The sequence below is a fragment of the Ovis aries genome, chromosome 11, assembly GCF_016772045.2.
Source record: "Ovis aries strain OAR_USU_Benz2616 breed Rambouillet chromosome 11, ARS-UI_Ramb_v3.0, whole genome shotgun sequence".
Taxonomy (NCBI): Eukaryota; Metazoa; Chordata; class Mammalia; order Artiodactyla; family Bovidae; genus Ovis; species Ovis aries.
The window spans coordinates 17,269,294-17,295,308 of NC_056064.1; the positions used below are offsets into that span (position 1 = coordinate 17,269,294).

General features: G+C 42.3%; 1 protein-coding gene across 1 annotated transcript in view; it reads left to right on the top strand.

The window, feature by feature from the left end:
- MYO1D (myosin ID) overlaps positions 1-26,015 on the top strand; it is a 366,992-nt gene that overhangs the window by 184,661 nt on the left and 156,316 nt on the right. Inside the window, exons 17-18 of the mRNA XM_015098505.3 lie at positions 19,603-19,826; positions 25,024-25,168. Coding sequence (XP_014953991.3) covers positions 19,603-19,826; positions 25,024-25,168 — 369 coding nt within the window. The remainder of the gene's footprint in view (positions 1-19,602; positions 19,827-25,023; positions 25,169-26,015) is intronic.

Sequence of the window (26,015 nt, forward strand, 5' to 3'; positions counted from 1 at the left end):
CATGATAACAGCAAATGCCTAAGAGGGTGCAGTTCACCACCCAAGCACATTTCAAACTGTTGAGATCACCACACGTTGTCACAATGGGGTGACCACACATTGACCAAACCAGGTCACATCAATGGGGTGACCCATGTAGATGAAGAGGAAAGGAATGTATTTGCTATAGTAACAGCCTAGCTCAGAGTTTTCTGTAGATGACAGTTAGTTAACTTACAGCTACATTAACAAAACTATTTGGAAGAGGAGGAAAATCAAGGATTCAAAGCCAACTTATTTAGTAATAAGCCAATTTTCTGTAGTGGTTATTTGACAGATAAGTCAAGGAGCTGTGAGTTTTTGTGGTCTTAGCCTGGCCAAATAAGTACAGTGTTGAATGTGCTGATCCCAGAAAACTTGTTCCGTGATTGTGGGTTTAGAGGCTAGACCTCCGCAGACATGGAAACTCTGAGACTCCTTTGAGCTACTTTCCTCCTTTTACCATAATATAGTGACTCAGTAGACTCCATGGACGTATGAAAAAGAAACAGTTTTCTGCACCTTTGGAAGCATAGAATATCTGCTGGATCACCTCTCAGAGAGAGGAAAGTAGAGAATACCTATCGGCTGCTAAGTTAAAGCCAAAACTACATTAATTACAGCAGCAGTGCCCAAACTTTTTCGCACCAGGAACCAGTTTCATGGAAGACAATTTTCCCACAGACCAAGGCCGGGGAGGGAGATCATTTCGGGATGATTCAAGCGCACTACATGTATTGTACATTTTATTTATACTATTATTACATCGTGATTTATAATGAAATACTTATACAACTCATTGTAATGCAGAATCAGCAGGAGCCCTAAGCTTGTTTTCCGGCAACTAGACATCTGGGGGTGACAGAGAGCGATGGGGAGTGGCTGTAAATACAGATGAAACTTCGTTGGCTCACCTGCCGCTCACCTCCTGCCATGTGACCTAGTCCCTAACAGGCCACGAACTGGTACCAGTCTGTGGCCCAGGAGTATCTTCTCAGTCGTCCTTAGCCTGTGAGCCTGAACAGCTAGTTCATCTAAGTGGTCTGACCAAGAGCTGGTTTCTTATCCATCCCTTATAACTTGATTTTTGTCCATTTGAGAATTAGCATATAATATTTGTGGGGATTCCCAGGTGGCACTGGTGGTAAGGAACCCGCCTGCCAATGCAGGAGAAGTAAGTGGCCAGTTCAATCCCTGGGTTGGGAAGATCCCCTGGAGGAGGGCATGGCAACCCGCTCCAGTATTCTTGCCTGGAGAATCTCCATGGACATAGGAGCCTGGCAGGCTACAGTCCATGCGGTCGCAAAGAGTCGGACATGACTGAAGCAACTTAGCATGCGTGCAAACAATATTTGTATATTTGAATTTGGCAGAATTTCCTAGTCTAGGGTTTTTCCCCACCTCTTTCCTCTCATTCCAGTAATAGAGGAATCAGATTATTCCTACAGGCCCAGTGAAATAAACGGAATAATACACAGTAGAGTTTATGGGCTCTTTCTGGGTCACTTTAGCTCCAAGAGTGAGTAAAGATGTAACAGGTCGCATTTTCCTTGGTCTCTTGATAAAATGCAGTGACACTGAGGTGTTGACTTCTGTCCAAAAACGGCAGGGTGTGGAGGAGAGAGGTGGGAGTCAAAAGGGGAAATTTTTCTTGTGAAAAATCCTGTAACTGGGATGAACAAGCAATTGGGAACTTAATTTGGAATATTCATATTTTCATAGTTGCTACTGCTAAGTCACTTCAGTCGTGTCCAACTCTGTGCAACCCCATAGACGGCAGCCCACCAGGCTTCCCCGTCCCTGGGATTCTCCAGGCAAGAACCAACTTATTTGAGATGAATACTTAAGTTTTTAGTGAAACTCTTTTCATGTAAATAGAATATTCACTAAAAAGCAGACTTTTTCACGCATCAGGCCCCACACTGACAAATTGGCAGCAGTTTTTAAGTCAGTGCTTATTCTTGCTAGACTACTCTAGCGTCCCATCAACCACTGACATTGATTTTTGAGATTCCATTAAGACTTGAGAGCTGTGTGGCAGCTGCCATGTGTTTCTTCTTGAATGTTTCATTGGTTGCTTGGCTTGTCTGTACAGTTGTGTAACAGGATGACTTATCTGTTTCTCCTTTGTGAGCTCTTAACTCCTAAGGTTATTTGGCTGTGAAGCATTCCGTGGGGACTTTTTCACGGTCTTCTTTTTAAAACTTATAGTAAAAGATCTTTAGTGTATTCAAGCCAATGTATATACTTTCATTCAACAAGTGTGTTTATTGCCAGGCACTCTTAGGAGACACAGTGATACATATAATACAAATAGACCTTGTCCTCATGGGGTATACATTCTAATCGAGGAGTAAGACCAAAAAAAAGTCAACAAATAATTATAAACTGTGTAACAGTTATGAAGGAAAGGAAGGACTGAGTTACGAAAGTCCTTCAGAGATCAAGGGGAATGGGCTGGTCAGTGAAGGCCTCTGAGGAGGTAATATTAAAGTCAGATGGCGCTAGTGGTAAAGAATCTGCCTGCCAATGTAGGTGATGCAAGAGACGCAGGTTCCATCCCTGGGCTGGGAAGATCCCCTGGAGGAGGAAAATGACAGCTCACTCCAGTATTCTTGCCTCATAAAGTCCACGGACAGAGGAGCCTGGCAGGCTACAGCACATGGTGTTGCAAAGAGTCAGACACGATTGAGGCCTGAACACATACGCACAAAGATTGAGAAGGGGCTGACCCTAGGAAAATTCCAGGGGGAGCAGATGCAAGCTGAGGGAAACACAGAAGCAAAAAACTCTGCAGCGAGAAAGGGTGTGAACATTCGGAAGGCATTTCCAGAAGTATCACTCCAGCGCCCATGCTTCTGTCGCTTTCTGTTGCTGATGCCTCCCTTCCTTCAAGGTTCAGTGCAGCAGGAGTTCTCTCTGTGAAGTTTTCAGCTGAAATTTGGGTTTGGGTTTTTTGGAAGGATACCTGAAGGGCGGCTATAGAAGAGTTCCATGAAATATTGATCACAAGCCAGTTGAGATGAGTGAAAAAGACCAAAAAGAAGAGTCAATTTTGATGGTCCTAAAATATTTCACAGGCAAGATCGAGCTGTTTATAGACAGTCTAACACTGCTCATTCGAAAAGCACTCTGATTATTCTCTAAATCCAATCTATGGTTGCTCTGACTTTGTGTGAAAATGCTGGTTTATTCCTGCCTGGAGAAGCCCATGGACAGAGGAGACTGACAGGCTGTGGTCCACAGGGTTGCAAAGAGTCAGACAGAACAAAAGAAACTTAGCCTGCATGCATGCTGATTTATTATGATTGTATATTAAAATATATAGAATATTTTCTTTTCACTATAGCTTATGCCTTTTGTAGTCAAATAATTTTATGTATATGTGGGTATATTTTTTTTCTTGATTATTTCCCAGTGTTTTTTTTTATTCAGCTGTTTCAGGGGAGACATCCCCATAAAGATTTCCAGTATTATCTCTTCTTAATGCCTGACCAGGTAGGATCTGACTTAGATTCAGTCCACTCACATAACTTTGATCCAAATAGAACATTTCTCCCATCATATTCATCAGCTGAAACTGGTAACTCATTTGTATTTCAAAGCTTCCAGACCTTCAGGGGGCATTTCACACATCTTTAATTATGGATAATCTACTAGATTGGGCACAATTTCGTGCCATTCATGAAATAGTTGTGAAATAAAGGCTCTCTCCTGTTTGTGACTGAGTCCCCTCCCCACCCCACTCCAGAGCTTCAGTTCAGTTCAGTCGCTCAGTCATGTCCAATTCTTTGCAACCCCAAGAATTGCAGCACGCCAGGCCTCCCTGTCCATCACCAACACCTGGAGTTCACTCAAACTCATGTCCATCGAGTCGGTGATGCCATCCAACCATCTCATCCTCTGTCGTCCCCTTCTCGTCCTGCCCCCAATCCCTCCCAGCATCAGGGTCTTTTCCAATGAGTCAACTCTTCACATGAGGTGGCCAAAGAATTGGCGCTTCAGCATCAGTCCCTTCAATGAACACCCAGGACTAATCTCCTTTAGGAAGGACTAGATGGATCTTCTTGCAGTCCAAGGGACTCTCAAGAGTCTTCTCCAACACCACAGTTCAAAAGCATCAATTCTTCAGCGCTCAGCTTTCTTCACAGTCCAACTCTCACATCCATACATGACCACTGGGAAAACCATAGCCTTGACTAGACGGACCTTTGTTGGCAAAGTAATCTCTCTGCTTTTCAATATGCTATCTAGGTTGGTCATAACTTTCCTTCCAAGGAGTAAGCATCTTTTAATATCATGGCTGCAGTCACCATCTGCAGTGATTTTGGAGCCCCCCAATATAAAGTCAGCCACTGTTTCCACTGTTTCCCATCTATTTCCCATGAAGTGATGGGACCAGATGCCATGATCTTCGTTTTCTAAATATTGAGCTTTAAGCCAACTTTTTCACTCTCCTCTTTCACTTTCATCAAGAGGTTCTTTAGTTCTTCTTTACTTTCTGCCATAAGGGTGGTGTCATCTGCATATCTGAGGTTATTGATATTTCTCCCGGCAATCTTGATTCCAGCTTGTGCCTCTTCCAGCCCAGCGTTTCTCATGATGTACTCTGCATACAAGTTAAATAAGCAGGGTGACAGCATACAGCCTTGACATACTCCTTTTCCTATTTGGAACCAGTCTGTTGTTCCATGTCCAGTTCTAGCTGTTGCTTCCTGACCTGCATACAGATTTCTCAAGAGGCAGGTCAGGTGGTCTGGTATTCCCATCTCTTGAAGAATTTTCCACAATTTATTGTGATCCATACAGTCAAAGGCTTTGGCATAGTCAATAAAGCAGAAATAGTTGTTTTCCTGGAACTCTCTTGCTTTTTCGATGATCCAGCAGATGTTGGCAATTTGATCTCTGGTTCCTCTGCCTTTTCTAAAACCAGCTTGAATGTGTGGAAGTTCGCAGTTCACATATTGCTGAAGCCTGGCTTGGAGAATTTTGAGCATTACTTTACTAGAGTGTGAGATGAGTGCAATTGTGTGGTAGTTTGAGCATTCTTTGGCATTGCCTTTCTTTGGGATTGGAATGAAAACTGACCTTTTCCAGTCCTGTGGCCACTGCTGAGTTTTCCAAATTTGCTGGCATATTGAGTGCAACACTTTCACAGCATCATCTTTCGGGATTTGAAGTAGCTCTGCTGGAATTCCATCACCTCCACTAGCTTTGTTCGTAGTGAGGCTTCTTAAGGCCCACTTGACTTCACATTCCAGGATGTCTGGCTCTAGATGAGTGATCACACCATCGTGATTATCTGGGTCGTGAAGCTCTGTTTTGTACAGTTCTTCTGTGTATTCTTGCCACCTCTTCTTAATATCTTCTGCTCTGTTGGGTCCATACCATTTACATCTTAACAAATTCATTTCATGGGCACATATTTGATTCTTTAATATTTCTTCTGTTAAGTCTTTATTGAATTTGTTACAACATTTCTTCTGTTTTATGCTTTGGTTTTTTGGCCACAAGGCATGTAGGATCTTAGCTCCCTGACCAGGGATCGAACCCCACCTCCTGCATTGGAAGGCTAAGTCTTAACCACTGGCCTGCCTGGGAAATCCCCCAGATATTTGATTTTAAAGTAGGGAGAGGCTTTCTGAGTTTAGCAGCAGCAAAAGAAGAATCATAAAGGCAAAGATTGATAGATATCGCAGCATAAACCTTTTTACAATTTCTGGGTCTCAAAAATTATCATAGCAAAATCGTGTTCAGTTGCAAGGAAGGGAGAAAGCAGGAGAGAGAGAGAGAAGGGGCAGGGGAGAGGGAGGGAGAAAGAGGAAGGAAGGGGGAAGGTAAGGAGAGAGGAGAGGAGGCAGGGGAAAGAAACCTTAATTTACTCTGGTGACTAGTGTTAAGGGATCTATTTCACACAACAGGAAGCTTTCTGGATCATCTTCACTCTCAGTTTGGCTCCCCCTTATGGTTGCAAGATGGCTGCTAACAGCAGCCATATTTACTTACTCAAGGAAAGAATTCACTTCTAGAAGTCCTTGGGCATTCTCTCTGAGGAGTGAGATGTTTTTCTTTCTCAGCAACACCTGGGAAATGTCTTCTCATGGTTTATTAGCCAGAACCAACAGCCATGGCCAGGAGATGGTAAAAGGCAAAATGCCCAAAAGTCTTTGTAAATGTAATAAAAGGTTAAGCTACTTCATATATAAAAAGCCCTTACAAATCATGAGGTGAAATTATGAATATGTGATGGACGAGAAAAGGTGTGAAGAGAGAATTCACCGAAGGAAAAAATGCAAATAGCTAGTGAATTTTTAAAAACAACATTCCTAATCAAAGCAATTTAATCATAGCATATACAAAGGTTTGCTTGTATCAATTTAGTTAATTCTTTTTAGCTTGTCAAATGGTGGAGTTTGGTAAGGAGTACTTAAATATGTGGCAGTTGGAAATGGGTAATGGCAGCAATTCTCCTTTAGAATTAGAATAGGTGCAGTGATACTCCTAAAATGGTATTTTAAAAAGCAGAAAACACCAGAAGTACCATACAGTAAGAGGTTGTTAACTGAATTACATGCATGATTCTTGCTGAGTACTGTGAGGCTGTTCAGAATCACATTATAAGAAGATATTTGATCACATGAGGAAATGTGCTTGATGTATAAAATAAAAAGCATTGCAAAGCACTTTATGATTATTATGTGTTCTCAATTTTGTGTCAAATATGTGTATAACCAAAGAAGAAAAATGAGTACATTTGACTGCACTCAATTTTTTTAAAAAAGCAATTTCTCTATGGTAGTATATTATAAACAGTATCAAAAGATCATTGGCATACTGGAAAAAAAAATATTTAAAACACTAATAACAAAAGAATGGTTCCCTTAATTTATATAGAGCTTGTACAAATCAATAAAAAAAAGATCCAAAGAAAATGGATTGAAAAGAGAATTATACAGTTTATAAAAAGGAACTTAAGTGGAAAACCAACAGGGTCCTACTGTATGGTACAGGAAACTCTGCTCAATGTTATGTGGCAGCCTGGATGGGAGAGGAGTTTGGGGGAGAATGGAGTCCACCTGAAACTATCACGACATTGTTAATCAGCTATACTCCAATATAGAATAAAAAGTTAAATAATTTCATTTTGACAAAACTATATTGTATTTATATTAGCTGGAAAATTGTATTCTTTTTGACTCATTTTAAATCTGTTCTGACTTGATTGGCATATAATTAAGAAACTTCAGTCTTCAAATACTGTGTTATAAAACATTTCTTGGAAAATTAATAGATAAATAGAATTTTTCAGATTTGTTTCTGGATTTTCAGTAATATAGTGATAGCTGTGTGCACAAATATAAAACCTCAACATCACTGAGAAAACCTAGCATTTTACTCTAGATTTTTCTCTGAATAGTAACATTTCTGACTCACCCACAACATATTCTAGCATGAGCTATTCATTATTCTGACCATGTGGTACCTACTGTTATGCTAAATCATGCACACAGACAGTGCAGTTGTATTCTCTTTTTTTTTTCCCCCTCTTGGCATTGAATAATAACCAGGAGTGATCTTCATAGTTATTTAATCATATCATGTTCAACTTGTGTACATTTGAACTGTTGAAAAAATATCTGTCCTTAGTAAGTGTTCTTCTTATCCTGCGATTCCTCCTTACATTCATTCCAGGCCAGGACAGAAAAATGGAAAGAGGAAGCATATTTGATGTTTACTCAAGTCATCTGAAGGACCTTTTCCAGATTACTTCCTTCTCCCTAGATTCTGAAATTCCTCTCCAGAAAGCATCCTCACTTGTATCCCCATCAGTGTCGACACTGGGGACTAATGGCATATTTGGGGTACAGGGATCCATTAAAAGCACCAGACTCAACAAAACCCTGCTGGCACCATCACCCATTGCCTGCAGCAAGAGCCAGGCTCCTAGTAAGAGCTGCAAATATTAATTGCATCCCTGTGCAGAAGCAGTTTCTGGTCTGAAAAATGACTGTTTCTCAAAGCCAAGCATTTGCCAGCAAAATATAATGTTTGACTTCAAGCAACTTAGGTCAGATGTATGGCCCTGCTTTTTTAATGTTGAATTATTAGAAAGAGAAACATAAAGCAGCAAGGTATGAAAATATGTCAAGTATAAGTGCTTCTAAAAACCTGTTTTTAATGTATGTCCAGAGACTAGCATAAGGCCTAGTATATAATAATGGAATGTTTCCTCTCCCTAGTCTGAGGAGTAATCGCAATAACCAGATGAAAATGAAAGATACTGGTTGTAGTGCCATGTGTGTGCACTTTGGTTCAGAAAGAACCTCTAACACTTTAAAAGTTTTGTTCATTATCGGTAGCTGTTACGATAGAATATGAATGTGTGTTCTTATAAAGCATCTGAAGCCTGCAAAGTAGTCTGCAGCGAACGCTGGCCTCTCTAGGGAAAAATTCTTCCCACTCCACCCTCAACTCCAAGCCAGCCAGGGAGCTGTCCCTCTGGCAGTGCTGACTTCCTTGAAAGAGCCTCACTGTGATAGGAAGTCAAGCTTTGTTTCATGGAGATTTCCTTTATTACATGTGGACTTTGACCAGATCTTACTTCTTAAGGGATTAGTTGTAGTTGTTTTCCAGTTATTTCATAGGCATATGTAGTTTTCCCTAGAATATCATAGATGTCCCCCATTTTTTCCTGGTTCTCCTATAGAAGCCATTAAATACAAAAGGAATTTGGGAAATTCTTCTATTAATTATTGTTGTTCTTCAGTTTTTCAGTCATATCTGACTCTTTGCGACCCCATGGACTGCAGCACACCAGGCTTCCCTGTCCTTCACCATCTCCCAGAGCTCTTATATTAATAGACCAAACAAATGTTCAATAACTCTTATTATGACACTGTGGCGTAAGGGGATGGCATATCTTGATCCCCTTCAAAATGAACGAGTAGTCTGTGTACAGAGGATTCTGTAATTAAGTATGTTTTAAAATTTTGGTTGAACAAAGAATAGATTTATTTACATAGAACTTCTCAGAGCTTTTAATATATCAAATGTATATTATGAACCTCTGAAAAGGAATTGCAGTATGCAACCTTCCTGAACTTAACTGAAAATGGAACACTTTTTTTCCAGGGGGCATTTCAAAGGCCCTGTGTCCCCAAATTCACTTTTGAAACTCTATAAAAGAATGTTAGGGTACACCTTTGGCTGGGCCTTTCAAATACCGGTTATTATCTGAGTTTTTGAGTGATCTAGGAAACCATTCAAAATTGAGATCATTTGCAAGCATCTGAAGCAAAGGTTACTAGGTTTTTGTTTTTCTTTTAAGGAATTCTGCATGTTCTAGATGCCAGACATAAAGGAAGAAAAGTCGGAACATTTGTTACATAAGATAAAAGCCCAACCTGTCCCCTGACTGGTTCATGAGCCACCTCCGTCTTGGATGACGGTGGCTCTGTGGGTGGAGAAAGCAGCAGGTGTTTTCACTTGACCTAATGCCTAAACACTTGACCCATACCCTGAAGTTCTGTGTCAAAAAGCAGTTTTGAAATAGCCTTGACCTGAGCGATTTTGAAGATGAATTATCAACTTTGTACCTCTTCTTTTAAGGGAAAAAAGAAAAAGATTTTAAACCAAACAGAAGAAAGGAACCAATTTAGTAAAGCTCCACAGACTGTTTACTTTTGAATAAAATTGAATCCTGAAAGGCCCATCAGAATGACTTAACCTGTTAGCTGAAATAATTTTGCTTTCAAAATAATTGCAATTTGAGTTTTGACCGAGTTAATGTTAAGCTAATCTTCTGACAGTAGTTGACTGGGAGGTTCAATTGCTTCTTGAAGTTACAGTTACAAGGAGGTTATCAGACTATAGCATTGTTGTATTAGCAGTAGTTGTGTGCACTAAAGAATTGTTGGGCTAATGGATCTGAGCAAGGCCATATCGAAAACATATGAGTCCCAAATGAAGGTTCATGAGACCAAAGTAAAGCTCAGGGTGATCGTTTCTAAATCATACACCCCCTACACACACAGCTAAGTTCATCAGGATAGTTTATAATGATCAGACTTACACATGCTCTTTTTGGGGGAGGGGGGCATCTCTTTAGTTGAATGGGTTACATCTGTTTATTGACTGAAGACCTGGTGACTTCATCATTTCTTTTTTTTTCCCCATCATTTCTTTTTAAATTTTCATTTTATACTGGAATATAGTTGATTTACAATGCTGTGTTAGTTCCAGGTGTACGGCAAGATGATTCAGTTATACACATCCACGTATCTATTCTTTTTCAAGTTCGTTTCTCATATAGGTCATTATAGAATATTCAGAGTATTGATTAGAGCTCTCTGTGCTATATAGCTCATTCTTGTTACCTATTTTATATATAGTAGTATGTATATGTTAATCCCAAGGTCCTAATTTTCCCCTCCCCTCTTCCCCTTTGGGAACCATAAGTTTGTTTTCTAAGTCTGTATGTCTATTTCTGTTTTGTAAACAAATCCATTTATATCATTTTTGGGGGGGGGGGATTCCACTTACATGTGGAATTAAAGTAACATCATATGGTATTTGTCTTTGACTTACTTCACTTGGTATATTTCATTATTTCTTAATTTTTCCCTTAAGTCATCTAAAAATGCTAGTAATTTATCTGTGAAACCAAGGAATTTTGTATCAAATTTTATGCTAAGAAACTACAGATTATATTCACTGAGTCTTAGTTTCTTCTTCATACATATTAACTTTCTGTTCTGATAGAAAGGAAAAAAAAAAAAAACATGGGTACTCTAGCATTTTAAAAATAGCACATCAGATCTTTATTCATGTTATCCCTCGTGGAGATATTTGAGTTGAAGAGGAATAACTCAGAAAATTTTTGCTTTGAATCTTCCTTTAAAATAACTCTTGGAGAGGCCAAGCCTTCATTAATCAATCATGAGATATTCCAAAATGGATGTTGTATTCTAAATATGATGGGGTGTATGGATACCAAAGACAGATTTTGTGTGCCTTACAATTTTCTTAAAGTTCAGCCTGGTACCTAAATAAATTCTCCTGTACCACAACTCCTTAACAGCCATAAACTGTTAGAACTTGGCCAGAAAATCTATATGGACGCTAGAAATCGAAAGATGGTTCTACCAAAAGTTGTCCCGAGGCATAGAGGGCCTGGGAAGCTTAGAAGCTGGAATTTTGAAGGATTCTGGGTATAGAAACCAAGAGAACATCCAGTTCAGGGCAACAGGGAGCTGTCTGAAGACAGCCCGAACGGTCCTAGCACCCATAATGACAGAAAACAAAAACCTGGAGAGCTGGAGAAAGACAGAAAGTTGATCTGGGTTTGTTTTTGAAGGTAAACTGAAGATGCATAATCGATCTGCTTCTTAATAGAGTGTAACCTAGACTGCTATATCTTTCGCAAAATTTATCTTGTGCTTTAGTGACTGCCAGATGTTGCTTTGCAATGCCTGACCGCCAAAGCACATGCCAGAGGAAACCATGGTGGAATTAAGATGGTATTATAAAACATCTGGCTAGACACGACAGACTGTGTTTATATCCACTCCCCGCTCAGAACCCCTCAATCAGCAGTTAAGGGATGAAAACTGGAGAAACCCACAAGGACAGATACAGCCATAGTGGAAACAACAGCAAACAAGAGGCATCAACATAATTTTGGAAGTGAACATGTGGTTAGTCCCCCAGGCCCGTGGAGAAAGCTGAAATCTAAGAGTCTGCAGAGAAGAAGGCAGACAAGCAAGCCAGATCACCCAGCCATGGGGCTGCAGGAAGATTCAGGATGGGGAGGAACAGGTACCTCTGTAGGTAGGGGAGAGCGGTGGAGCTGAAGGGGGAGATTGGTTAAAACTCTTAAGTGTGTGTGCTAAGTCACTTCAGTCATGTCTGACTCTTTGTGACCCCATGGACTGTAGCCCGCCAGGCTCCTCTGTCCATGGGATTCTCCAGGCAAAAAAATACTGGAGTGGGTTGCCACGCCCTCTTCCAAGGGATCTTCCCAACCTAGGGACCAAGCCCTCATCTCTTACATTTCCTGCATCAGTTGGCAGGTTCTTTACCACTAGCTCCCCCTGGGAAACTCTATATAAAAGAGCGGTTATATACCCAGGCCTCCCAGCCTCACAAAGCTGAGGGCTGCCTCAGTCTCATTTTGATAGAAGATAAGAAATTTACTCTGAAGAAATTGAACCAGAAAAGCTCTGGCTTAGGGATACCAGGAACCAGCGAAGAGGGGTTATGCACCATATTGAAACCAAGTAAATTAAGTGAAAGTCTAGACACTAAAGATTCCCTCCAGTCCTCTTCACTCAGAATTCTGGGAGCAAAGAGAAAACAATTTAAAATTCAGATGTTCCTAGGGTCCCCCACAGATGGTTGACCCCCACCTAATCACCCTGTAGTGAAGTCCACCACCCATACACGCACGCACACACACACACACACACACCACATCTTCTTTATCCATTCATCTGTCGATGGACATTTAGACTGTTTCCACATCTTGGCTATTGTGAATAGTGCTAAGAGCAACAGGCTTTTAAGAGAGCTATCTGTAGAACAAGGATGAGCTCTTAAAAGTGGGAAACATGATGATAAAAATGAAAGATTTAGTATCTGGCTTGCAAGATGAAGTTGAAAACATCCCGTCACTCAACAAATACTGTTGGGTGGCTATACTATGTCCTTGGCTCTGTTTGAGGCAGTAGAGATTGGTCGGTGAACAAAAGAGGCAAAGACCCTGGCCTAGCAGAGCTTAACTTCCTGTAGACGGAGAGCATAAACAATACAGTGATATGTAAGTTACAGATGTTATGAAGTGTTAAGTGCTGGAGGCAAGAGAAAAAATCAAGCGTGGTGCAGAGAATGGGGAGTGCCAAGGCCAGGGGCGGGTGGTGGGGAGGGGGGCGGTGGAGACAAGGGGAGTTTTTACATATAATGGCTAGGGCCTGGTTTATTGGGAAGGTGACATTTGCGCAGACTAGAGAGTGAGGAAGATAGCTAGGTGGTATCTGGAGGAAGATCCTTCCAGCAGGGGGGACAATTAGCGGAAAGGCCCTGAGACAGGAGGCTGGTGCAGGGCAGAGCAGGGTCCAGTGTGGCTGGAGTGAGCCAGGGCAAGGGCAGTGGGAGGGGCTGGGTGGAGATTGTGCCAGACCACGTGGGTCTTGTGGGCCAGAGGAGGGACTTTGGCTTTCACTCTAGGGGAGACAGAGATGGAGCGCAGTGGCAGAGTCTTCAGCAGAGAAGAGACACGATCTGACTTTGGTCCTAAAAGGATCACTTGGAAGATGGCAATGATGACCCTGTATGCAAGACAGGAAAGAGACACAGATGTGTATAACGGACCTTTGGACTCAGAGGGAGAGGAGAGGGTGGGATGATTTGGGAGAATGACATTCTAACATGTATACTATCATGTAAGAATTGAATCGCCAGTCTATGTCTGACGCAGGTTGCAGCATGCTTGGGGCTGGTGCATGGGGGATGACCCAGAGAGATGTTATGGGGAGGGAGGTGGGAGGGGGTTCATGTTTGGGAACGCATGTAAGAATTAAAGATATTAAAATTTTTTAAAAAAATTAAAATTAAAAAAAAAGGATCACTTGGCTGCGAAATTGACGTGTATACACTATTGATACTCCGTATAAAACGGATAACCAGTGAGAACCTACTGTATACCACAGGGACCTCTTCTCCGTCCTCACTGCTGACCTAAATGGGAAGGTGAAAGGTGCTCAGTCATGTCTGACTCTTTGTGACTCCACGGACCATACAGCCCATGACATTCTCCCGGCCAGGATACTGGAGTGGGCAGCCTTTCCCTTCTCCAGGGGGGTCTTCTCAACCCAGGGATCGAACATTGTGGGCAGATTGTTTACCAGCTGAGCTATCAGGGAAGCCCGACCTCAATGGGAAGGAAATCCCCACAAGAGGGGATGTATGTATACCTATAACTGATTCTCTTTGCTGTACCATAGAAACACAACATTGTAAAGCAAATACACTCCAATAAAATTTTGTTTTAAAAGGAAACAATAAATTTTTTTAACAATAAAATTGACTGTAGGGGGTCAAGGCACTGAGAAGATGTGGGTCCAAAATCCGGTAGCAGGGATGTGCCCTGTGGCTCTAATGTCCTCTCCTTATATCTCAGTTGTACCTTCCAAGTTGGCCACTCTCTTCACCTCCATCTTCAGTTCCACCTGAGAAGTGACTTGCTTGCCCTCTCCCCTGTCAGTCTGCCTTCTGCCTTATATCGTCTGATACCTTCCTCCCCAGGTCCCGTCATATCTCCTTCAGCTTTCGGCGCCCCGTCTCTTGCGTCAGACCCTAAAGCACATAGTGTACGGCGGTTTCCACTTCCAGGGTTCATGTTGTTGAATGAGGCCCTCTCTGGCTCCCTTGATTGTTGCTGAACCTCTCTAGGCATATTCAAATGCTCGTTAAGCATTTGCGTATTGAATATAGCAGTTAATTTTCTCCTTTCTGACACTCCATCATCAGGCAAAGTCCTCTCTGGAGTCCTGTTTATATGACTTGAAAAACTCCACAGTTTAAGCTCTTTAAACAAAGAGGAAAATGGGAAAAATCTGTCTCATACCTTAAATTTCAACCTTCAGACCCTTGATGAGAAAATTAACAACAGCCCTCCTCCCACACAAATGCAAACTTCTATGGGAGCATATTGGTTTAAACCAACTAGGCTTTGATTATAAGGAAAAATACATGATTTTTTTTTTTTTTTTTTTTGCATAGAGTCATTTGCCTCTGTAGTTTCTCATTGCTACTTTTTCTCTGATGTTAGAAAAGTAAACAAAGCCTAAGGGACTTCTGATAAAGTTGATGGCATGACTGCAAGCTCATGAAATTCCTCTCCCCTAAATTTGCTGAAATTAACAAAAATGTAAAAGTAACATTTTAAAAGGTTATTATTATAATGTTCATTTTGATCATAAAGAAGAACACGCCATCAACCCTGAAACCAAGAAAAGTTCCCAACTTCATACTAAAAACTTGAGAAGTGTTATCCAAAAAATGAAATTGGACCAAATTGAAAGAAGCTGCTAAAAAGAAATATATGTATTCTTCAAAGACAAGAATGAAATGTAGAAAAGTACAAGGAGGGAATTCTGAAAAGCCTCACTGTTTTTGAAGGCTCTGGCCTTATGTATAAGGGTTCCTAGAGAGGAGGGTTGGTATAACCCATACCTCCATCAGGAACCCTTTCTTCTATCAAGAGGACTGCTTCCCCACCCCAAGCCCCACCAGGCGAGAAGAGTCTTTCCTGACTTTGGTATGTCAGTAAGTGGGCATGAAAGAGGGGAAGCTTTTGCTGGGAATAATTCTTACGGCCAAACCAAGGAAAAGCTCCACAAGACATGGGGAAAGACTGTGTGTCCCCAACCAAGCCAAAATCCGACGATACCCCCTTGACTCACTGAAGCAAAGCTCCGATGCATTGATTTCATTAGTATTAAGGAAAGAAGTCAGTGGTGATCCACAGCCCCAGCTCTCTCTCCACCAATCTTGGGCAGCCGAAAGCCCAGATAAGACACATCAATCATGGACACCCGATCCATGTTATCAGTGGAAGAATAAAATAACACACCATCAAACACTATCCGGGCCAGATGGCATACTGAGGAGGAATGGTTCATATTCATCAGAGTTTCCAGGTCACACTGACTGGTGACCGAGGCAGAAAATCTGCGCAAACAAAGAAAGAAGCACAGGGACTTCCCTGGTGGTCCAATGGCTAAGACTCTGAGCTCCCAATGCTGGGGACCCAGGTTCAATCCCTGGCCAAGGAACTAGATCCCACATGCCACAACCAAATAAATAAACCTGTGCAACCAAATAAATAAACAAATAAATGTTTAAAAGAGAAGTAGCACAGCCTCCTGAAGATAAGGAGTAGGTTTCAAATAGTCCTACCAACCGATGCATACTGAGTTCCAGATACCCGCCAGGCACGATTTTCAGTGTTCTGTGTATAGTGAAACCTTTAATCCTCACACCACCTCTACAAGATCAGCACCATCATCATCCACATCTTTTTTTTTAATTTTTTTTTTTTTTTTGGCTGTGCTGGATCTTGGTTGCTGTGCTCAGACTTTTCTCTAGTTGTGGTACACAGGCTTCTCATTGCGGTAGTCTTGTTGCAGAGTGCAGCCTCCAGAGCGTGGGCTCAGTAGTTGTGGCACACGGGCTTAGTTGCTCCATGGCACGTGGGATCTTCCCAGACCAGGGGTTGAACCCATGTCCCCTGCATCGGCAGGCGGATTCTCAATCTCTGGACCACCAGGGAAGTCCTGACATCCTCATCTTATGGATAAAAAAGCGAAGGCACAGAGGGGTTGGGAAGTTTGCCGCAGTTCACCCAGCTGGCTGGAGTGGGCCAGGATTTTGACACAGCCTGGTCCAGAGCCTAATCTCCACTCCTCTGCTCTCATATCCCAGGAAACAAATATTTTAGGCAACTGCTTTGTACTCTCAAGGAAATTAAAGAGAGTAGAAATTTACTGGCCATGCATCCTTTCTTGGAAGCTATTGGAGGGAGGGAAACCAAGATGAAGAAGGAAGTAAGTTCAAGAATCAGGGATCTAACGTGGAAGAGACCTTTAAAAGTCCCAGGATAGGAACCGTGGAGTGAGCTCAAAGAGCACACGGACATAAGGAGCATCAACGAAAAAACATTCTAGTCATGAGCTTGACAGTTGGAAACATTATTGCTGATCATTTGATGAGTCTGGTAGAACATTTGGAAAAATTAGCATAAGTATTTAGGAAATAAGGCACATTTTTGAAAAACCAGACAGTTATTACCTGTAAAAGCAAGTTTATATAATAAAGTAAAGGAATGGTAGCCAATTATGCTCCTTAGCACAGTGATGAACCAAATTCATATATAACATATATTATGTATACATGTATTATACAAATTATTCATGCAACCTATAATATAGCTAATATAACATGTAACAATGTAAACACTTTAAAACTTTGATGTAATTATTATTGAGTGATGAAGGGATGGTAACAGTGGTGATAGAAGAGCTAACTCACCAACTTTTGTAATTTGGATAGGGTCTAAAAAGATTCACCAAGAAATAACAGCCTATATGTATTATTTGTAAATACCCGAAGCAATTAGAATAGTTGGAATGGAATGACACTGTGAGCTGAGGCGGTGGGCAACAGAAAGGACTACTGTCTTTTTTACAGCATTTTTGTGCTGTTTGACTTTTTAGCTACACAAAACCTAATTTAACCAAGACACAGATGAAATCTCCAAGGCTATCAGAAACAAACAACCCTACCCCTTAAAACGTACTTACACATTATTTTTTTCAGAGTACTGAAGAGTCTAACCAAAATCATTTTAACAAAAATCTCTATAAAACACTTCTTAAAAATTAAAGATTGATTTCCTATATAGATGCGGCTCCAGGGAGTCTTAATATCCTTTCTCTTTAAAAAAAAAAAAAAAAGCAACACACAGTATGAGAGTTTTTAAATGTGTTTTCTTTAACCAACTGAATCACACACTTCCACCCTGTAATTGTACTCTTGGTTTTTCAAGATGCTAAAGAAGGGACCTTTATTTTAGTGCTTGGGTGGAGGCCTCACACGGCCACGTGTGTGATGGATCCAGCTACAGGAGGAAAGGCATCTTGACTGAAATGGGTGACTCCTCATGGCACCCGCAGGCATGAGTCACTCTCCCTGCCTCTCTGTCTCTATCCGTTCTGCTTGCGCATGAGCTCCAGGCTCATCACAAATGGCTCCTGTCTTGCTTCACTCGCATATCCCGGTTTCTCCTGATCCGTTAGCTCCTCTTTGGGGGCCGTGAATCGCCTCCGCATGTCTGTGCAGCAGGCTGGGAAGGAGGGGCAGTGCAGCCTCCTGGGATGTTTAGGAACCTTTGTGGAAACCAGCCTAAAATGGCTAAATGAAAGAGGCATCCAGGAGCTCTCCTCAGTGTTCTTGGGTGTCCTAACGGGAAGGAAATCTTAAAAAGAGCAGCTATATGTATACAAATGGTTGATCCACTTTGCTCTGCAGCAAGGAATTACTATAACATTATGAAGCAACTATACTCCAATAAAAGTTAATTTTAAAAAAATTTTTTTAATCACCTCAGGAAAAAAATAGAGAAAGAAAGCGGTATCACAGGACTTCCGTGGTGGTGCCGTGGATAAGAATCCGCCTGCCAGTGCAGGGGACAGAGGTTCAAATCCTGGTCCAGGAAGATCCCACATGGCATGGAGCAACTAAGCTTGTGTCCCACAACTACTGAAGCCCGCACAGTCTGCCCACAGCCTGTGCCCCTAACAAGAGACGCCACCCCACTGAAGCCCACACACCGCAATGAGGAGTAGCCCCCACTCGCCACTAGACACAGGGGATGCAGCAATGAAGACCCAGCACAACCATAAATAAATAAATACTATTTTTTGAAAAAGGCATCACATAAGTTTTTCTGAGAGAACTTGGCGGCCGCAGATGGGGGTCTAAGAAGAAACAAAAGAACCCGGAGCAATTCTGGAGAATTCATACTGTGTGGGCTTTGAATGAGAGGTTGAATGTCTTGGTCCTGAGAGTCCAGAGACAGGGAAGGAAATAGTACCATCAACCTAGGAATTCAGACAGTCATTTAAGTAGCAGCAGTAAGGATCACCTGGACGGTGGTGGCAGTGTATCCAAGGAGGTTATCCAAGAAAACAGTGAGGAAGTTTGGGGTCTTGGGACTCAAGCAGCAGAAAGGAAAAGAAAGCAATTTATACTGGAAATACTGCGCAAGAAAAGATACATTTGGTAATAGCATAGTTAGGGGAAGAATCAATGATGAAGATTATACCAAATTTCTTTTTACTTGAGAGGCTGAGAAGGATGGGATCCTGAGAAAAATATAAGTAATCTATGACTTCACTGTGCTTGGATAAAGCAGGCACTGAAATGTTGACATACTGTCTGATTGATTTCTGAGCACTGCAAACATTGGACAAGGATTCGTATGATATCAGTCATCTGTTTTTTACCCTTTCCCCAGGAATACATCTAAATTCTCGGGAGTTTACATAACACCCAGGGAGGGGGGCTGCACAGACCGTGAATAAATCAGTTCATACCTCCACTGCAACATTATAGTAGCAGCTGATGAGTGTTGTCTGTGCAAAGCTAGGTTCCTAAAAGAACTGTGGATGTTGATGGCTTTGGGTTCTGACTCATCTTGCTTCCTTTCAACATTCTTAAAATATTTATCCAAGGATAATGGTATTTTGGCTTTCTTCTTTTCATGACCTTAGAGTTAGAACAGGGCTGTGCTTCAGACTGCACACACTTCTTTGTCGATAATGAACCCCCTAGACTCTGAGTCAAAATGACAGGTGTGCCTCCCTGGCGCCACCTATTGGTGGCAGGCAGAATTGACATGCTTCGGCCTGGGCTGATTTTATGATACACGTAAATTTCCAGGTTGAGCATCTAAGTAAAGGAGCGTCTGTGATTTCAAAGTGACCCAGCAACATTTTCCTTTTTTTATTTTCCTCTATCATGAAGGTGTGGCGGGGCACCCTGGCCCGCATGCAGTACAAGAGGACCAAAGCAGCACTAACGATTATCAGATACTACCGTCGCTACAAGGTCAAGTCCTACATCCACGAGGTGGCCAGACGCTTCCACGGCATCAAGACCATGAGGGACTATGGCAAGCACGTGCAGTGGCCAACCCCGCCTAAAGTTCTTCACCGTTTCGAGGAGGTCCTACAGGCAATTTTTAATAGGTAAGAACCTGCTGATATGTGCAGCATCCGTGTATGGCAGTACACTTACTAGATAAAGTCACAAACCTGAGACCATGACATCAGCTCTGCTATTTGCTATAGGACATTGGTTTTTCCCAGGTGGCTCAGACGGTAAACAATCTGCCTGCAATGCAGGAGACTCAAGTTTGATCCCTGGGTGGGGAAGATCCCCTGGAGGGGAGGGCATGGCAACCCCCTCCAGTATTCTTGCCTGGAAAACCCCATGGACAGAGGATCCTGGCGGGCTACAATTCATGGGGTCACAAAGAGTTGGATACGACTGAGCAACTAACACTTCCATTGGGTTTTACCTTGTGTCTCCACCTTCATGATTTCACTGTCAAAGGGCATCTGCTTACCCCTCAAAAAATTGAACCATCTACATACTTTTCCTGTAGCAGTAGACAGTAGTATGCCACAAAGCCCAGGTCAAGCCGTATTTCAGATAAGCTATTAGCATGATGTCTCTACTTTCTTTTATTTTTCGCTGTTAGAATTACCACGTATCACTCACACTAGGAAGTCTGTTATCCTTTCAGAGCAGTGGTTCTCTGTCCACACCTGACAGTGAGTCAGTGATGCTATCCAACCAGCTCACCCTCTGAGCCTCTGGGGAAGCCCTGTAAACTAAACCATGCTAAATCGCTTCAGTCATGTCTGACTGTTTGCGACCCTATGAACTATAGCATGCCAGGCTCCTCTAAGCTAATGGTTCTCAGATATGGTCATTTGGCATCATGATATTCTCTGACATTCACAGAGAGTTTGTAAAACACACCGAGGCCCAGGTCCCACCTCTGAAAAGTCGTGTTTAATGGTGCTGGGGAGCACAGCCCAAGCGGAGGTCCTGGGTGATTTTAAAATAAAAGAATGTATGCGAGACAGCAAAAGAGACACAGATGTTTAGAACAGACTTTTGGACTCTGTGGGAGAGGGGGATGATTTGGGAGAATGGCATTGAAACATGTATACTATCATGTAAGAAACGAATTGCCAGTCTATGTTCGATACAGGATACAGGATGCTTGGGGCTGGTGCACGGGGATGATCCAAAGAGACGATATGGGGTGGGAGATGGGAGAGGGGTTCAGGATTGGGAACTCATGTACACCCGTGGCGGATTCATGCCAATGTATGGCAAAACCAATACAGTATTGTAAAGTAAAATAAAGTAAAAATATAAATAAATAAATAAATAAGAAAAGGAAAACACTGTTATAGAGCAAGCTATTTTTAAAAACAAATAAGTAAATAGATTAATTAACATCCATGTCACATTTGATACCTTCCCAGCTAATCTTCATTTTTTTATAAACTGCCCTGAATCTGACTTTGTAGTTATTCATAGCTTCTTTCTTCTTGTTTTTTTAAGCTTGTTTGTTGCCAGCATGCACCGGATATATTTAGCTATGTCTTACATACAGCATCTAGTCACATAAACTAAGTTGTATGTATGTTTCTAGTCCCTAAGACGCATCTGACTCTTTGCAGCCCCATGCACTGTAGCCCACCAGGCTCCTCAGTCCATGGGATTGTCCAGGCAAGGATACTGGAGTGGGTTGCCAGTTCCTTTTCTGGATGACCTTCCTGACCCAGGGTCGAGCCCGAATCTCCTGCATCCTAACCCTCTTGAGCCATTGTCGTTCAGTCCCTAAATCGTATCCTGCTCTTTGTGACCCCATGGACTGCAGCACGCCAGGCTTCCCTGTCCTTCACTATCTTCCAGAGTTTCCTCAGACTCATGTCCATTGAGTCAGTGATGCTATCCAACCAGCTCATCCTCTGAGCCTCTGGGGAAGCCCTGTAAACTAAACTGTGCTAAATCGCTTCAGTCATGTCTGACTGTTTGCAACCCTATGGACTATAGCATGCCAGGCTCCTCTAAGCTAATGGTTCTCAAATATGGTCATTTGGCATCATGGTATTCTACCAAGTATGCCATGAACTGATTGATGTATTGAATGTAAACTGGTGGCAGATATCAAAAGATTTTTTAAAAATGGGAGGAAAGCTCTTTAATATGTATCTCATTTGCTTTCAAAAAAAAAAAAAGTTTGTTCATACAAAGAAAAAAATAGAACAGTAGAAAATTAATGAAAGCAAAAGAACCTCAACCCATTCTCCAGTGTAACCCATAAATGTTAGCTATAAATCTTGGCAGAGCCTTCTTAGTGCACAGATCCATTTTTTTCATGAATTATATCATCTGTCACCCACATTTTTTACATCATCTAAAAAGTAAGGAAACAATACGTGAATACATGCTCATTTTTTTAAGTGACATAATATAAAATTTTATAGGATATAAAGTTGAAATCCTCCACACTGTCTCTTGTCTCTTCTTCCTTTCCCCTAAGATAAGCACTCATTAGCAATTAGTTTGTAACCTTTCAAATCTTTGTCTATACATTTACAAGCATATAATGCACATATAAGGAAAGTATGATATAGTGGTTCAGAACATGAACACTGGAATCTAGCTGCCACTGGCTAGCTGTGTAACCTTGGGCAAATGAATTAACCTCTCTGTGCCTCTGTTTTCTTATCTGGAAAGGGGCCATTATCATAGCACCCACTCACAGGGTTCTGAAAGGATTATGAGTAAATATATATAAAGCATTTCAGATAGTGCCTGCACATAGAAATTACTATGGAAATGTTTGCTCATTCTATCTGGGTTTCTTTCCCTCTCTTTCTTTCCACAGTTCAGTTCAGTTGCTCAGTCTTGTCCAACTCTTTGTGACCCCGTGGACTGCAGCACCCCAGGCCTCCCTGTCCATCACCAACTCCCGAAATTTACTCAAATTCATGTCCATTGAGTCGGTGATGCCATCCAACCATCTCGTCTTCTGTCATCCCCTTCTCCTCCTGACTTCAATCTTTCCCAGCATCAGGGTCTTTTCCAATGAGTCAGTTCTTCACATCAGGTGGCCAAAGTATAGGAGTTTCAGCTTCGGCATCAGTCCTTCCAATGAATATTCAGGATTGATTTCCTTTAGGATGGACTGGTTGGATCTCCTTGCAGTCCAAGAGACTCTCAAGAGTCTTCCCCAACACCACAGTTCAAAAGCATCAATTCTTCAATGCTCAGCTTTCTTTATAAGCAGGAGTCTATGTGTGGCTGTATGACTTTACTTAAAAGTAAGTCTTGGAGACCTGTCCATCACGGTAAATAAAGATCTATGTTATAATTTTAGCGGCTGCATAGGATTACTGATTTTGATAATGTTGCAGTGTAGACTGTACAGTATTCTGTTTTAAGGCTTGGAGGTTTTATGTATGGCTTAGAATTGATTATTTTGTGTAAAATTCAGTTGATTTACTCAGCAACTATTTACTCAGCACCTGCTGTGTCAGAGCCACTGACCTAGGTTTCGTGGATACAGTGATAAATAAGAAAGCTGTGAAAGACCGTCCCCACCCTTCTTAGGGCTTACAATCAACAAGCATTTTGAAAATAATACATCAGCTCTGTGTGTTGATTATACACACATACACACACACTGAATGAGTCTTGCCAGTTGGATTAATCTGGTTCAAAGGCACTCTTTTCCTGTAAAGGGCCAGATAGTAAATATTTTAGGGCTTATGGGCTCTACATGGTTTTTGTCACGTAGCTTTGTTTTGTTGAACACGTAAAAACTATTCTTAGCTCCATGGGTGAGATTTGGCACTGGCTGTGGTTTACCAACCCCTGGCCTCATTGCTGCATGGCATTTAACGGATCCTTGCACTTTTGATCTGTAGAATCCTGAGAGAAGTGTGTTCCAGGATTTTGCTCTGAATCACGGGGTCTTGTTTTTTTATAACATCTCCATGCATCTAGCTTCAGCCCCCGTCTCATTCCTCACAGCAGTTCTTTTTCATCCTGGGAAGGCCGGGTGCCTTCCTCGCCCCCAGCTTCTTCCTGGGGTCAAGGCTGCTGAGCTTCCCGGCAGCAGCTGTCGTCTGCTGCACGTGTTTAGGAGATGGAGGTTTGCTTGATCAGGAGTGTGTGCTCATCCCCCGCCCCCCCTACCCCCCCAGCTTGGGTGGGTCAGATCTGAATTCCCCAGCACAGCTCTCTGCGACAGGGCCCTGGGGTCAGTCCACAGTGGACCCGGTCCTGGGCCACCATGGGCAGTGAAGAGGGGACAGACTGACCCGACACATGGCCTCCATGGCACTGTGGGTTCTGGCCCCAGCTCTCTCCCGGACACCCCCTCTTCGCTCCCCCTCCCGCAGGCTCCTGCTCCACCCACAGGACTCCTTGCTGTTCCCCCCAGACACCAAGCCAGCTCGCACGTTAGAATCTTGGCGCTCACTGTTTTCTCGTCCTAAACGCTCTTGCCCAAGCATCTATACAGCGGGCTCCTCCTCTTCCTGCTCCTCTGTCCCTGTCAGCTGCCTCCCAGACCAGCCTCAGCGTCTCACGCCTGCTCTCGGCTCCTTCCCTCTGATGCACTCCTCTCCCCCGTTCCTTGGCTTGTTTTCTTTCATAGCCCTAATCCCGTCATCCACACTGTGTGTTCACTCGCTTGTTCATCTGTCTGTGCTTTCTGGGGCTTCCCTGGTGGCGCAGTGGTCAAGAACCTGCCTGCCAATGCAGGAGACATGAGATGTGGGCTCGATCCCCAGGTTGGGAAGATCCCCTGGAGGAGGGCATGGTAGCCCACTCCAGGATTCTTGCCTGGAGAATCCCATGGACAGTGGATTCTGGTGGGCTACAACCCATGGGCTCACAAAGAGTCAGACATAACTGAGCAACTAACATTAAACTCTGCTTTCTAGAACATCAGCACCTAGCAGAAAGGATCTTTGTCTGTTTACAGCTGTGCCTCCACTCCCTAGAACAGCATCTGAAGTTTAGTAAGCGCCTAGAAAACATTTGATGAATGAATGAATGATGAAGCCAGAGTTCCTATGCCCTAACTATAGATATTAAGAGAGTCCGTGTATCACTAAGTTCTGGTTGCTTCCAAAACATGCAAAAAGCAAAGGAAGTTCTACAAAAAACTCTGTCCACATAAAACTGTTATGTCTTTTAACATGTTCTATGTATATTTTGGAGGTTTTTTTTTTTTTTCAGGGTGATGTGGAAGTAATTTAATTCTATTTAAAGGCAGCTTCAGTTATTTTTGAGAATGAATAGGATGATATTTTTAAAGTCTAAAACATTTTGTTTGTTTACTTATAGATGGAGAGCATCCCAACTTATCAAGACCATACCTGCTTCAGACTTGCCTCAAGTGAGGGCAAAAGTTGCAGCCGTGGAAATGTTGAAGGGTCAAAGGGCTGACCTTGGGCTCCAGAGAGCCTGGGAGGGCAACTATCTTGCTTCGGTAAGTCCAGGAGAACAAAGTGGAATCTCCTTCTGCTCCTGTAACAAAGAAAGAGAAGACATTTTCTCCAGGAATTTATAGAAAGACTAAGACACCTTCAGAAGCTAAATCTTATGAGAGATAATAAACTAAAAGATTTTACTGCTTCTAAGTGTTACCACGTGTGTATTTCCCACTTTAAAGAGAGTTATCGGGACTTCCGTGGTGGTCCAGTGGTAAAGAATCTCCCTTGCAATGCAGGTGATGCTGGTTCGATCCTTGGTTGGGGAAGTAAGATCCCACATGCCTCAGGGCAACTAAGCCCATGAGCCACCAGTAATTGAGACCGTGCTCTAGAGGCTATGAGCCACAACTAAAACCTGCTGCATGCAGCCAAATAAATATTAAACCAGAAACAGAGGGAGAGTGTTCTCTGCCTTCTATCCATATGAATTAGGTACAGTCAATAACCTGGCTTTGATCATTTAAACCTTCTCTTGCATAATTCAGCAACTATTTTTAATTACACACCTTTGTATCAATTATTCCCAGAGCTGTATTTCATCCTCTCTCCCATTCTTGATTTTTAAAATAGGCTAGGATCCCATAAGGATAACAGCTGATCTGTCAATAGAAACTCTTCAGGCCAGGAGGGAATGGCAAGACATACTTAAAGTGATGAAAGACAATAACCTACAGCCCAGATTACTGTACCCAGCAAGGATCTCATTCAAATACGAAGGAGAAATCAAAAGCTTTACAGACAAGCAAAAGCTGAGAGAATTCAGCACCACCAAACCAGCTCTCCAACAAATTCTAAAGGATATCCTCTAGACAGGAAACACGAAAAGAGTGTATAAACCCGAAC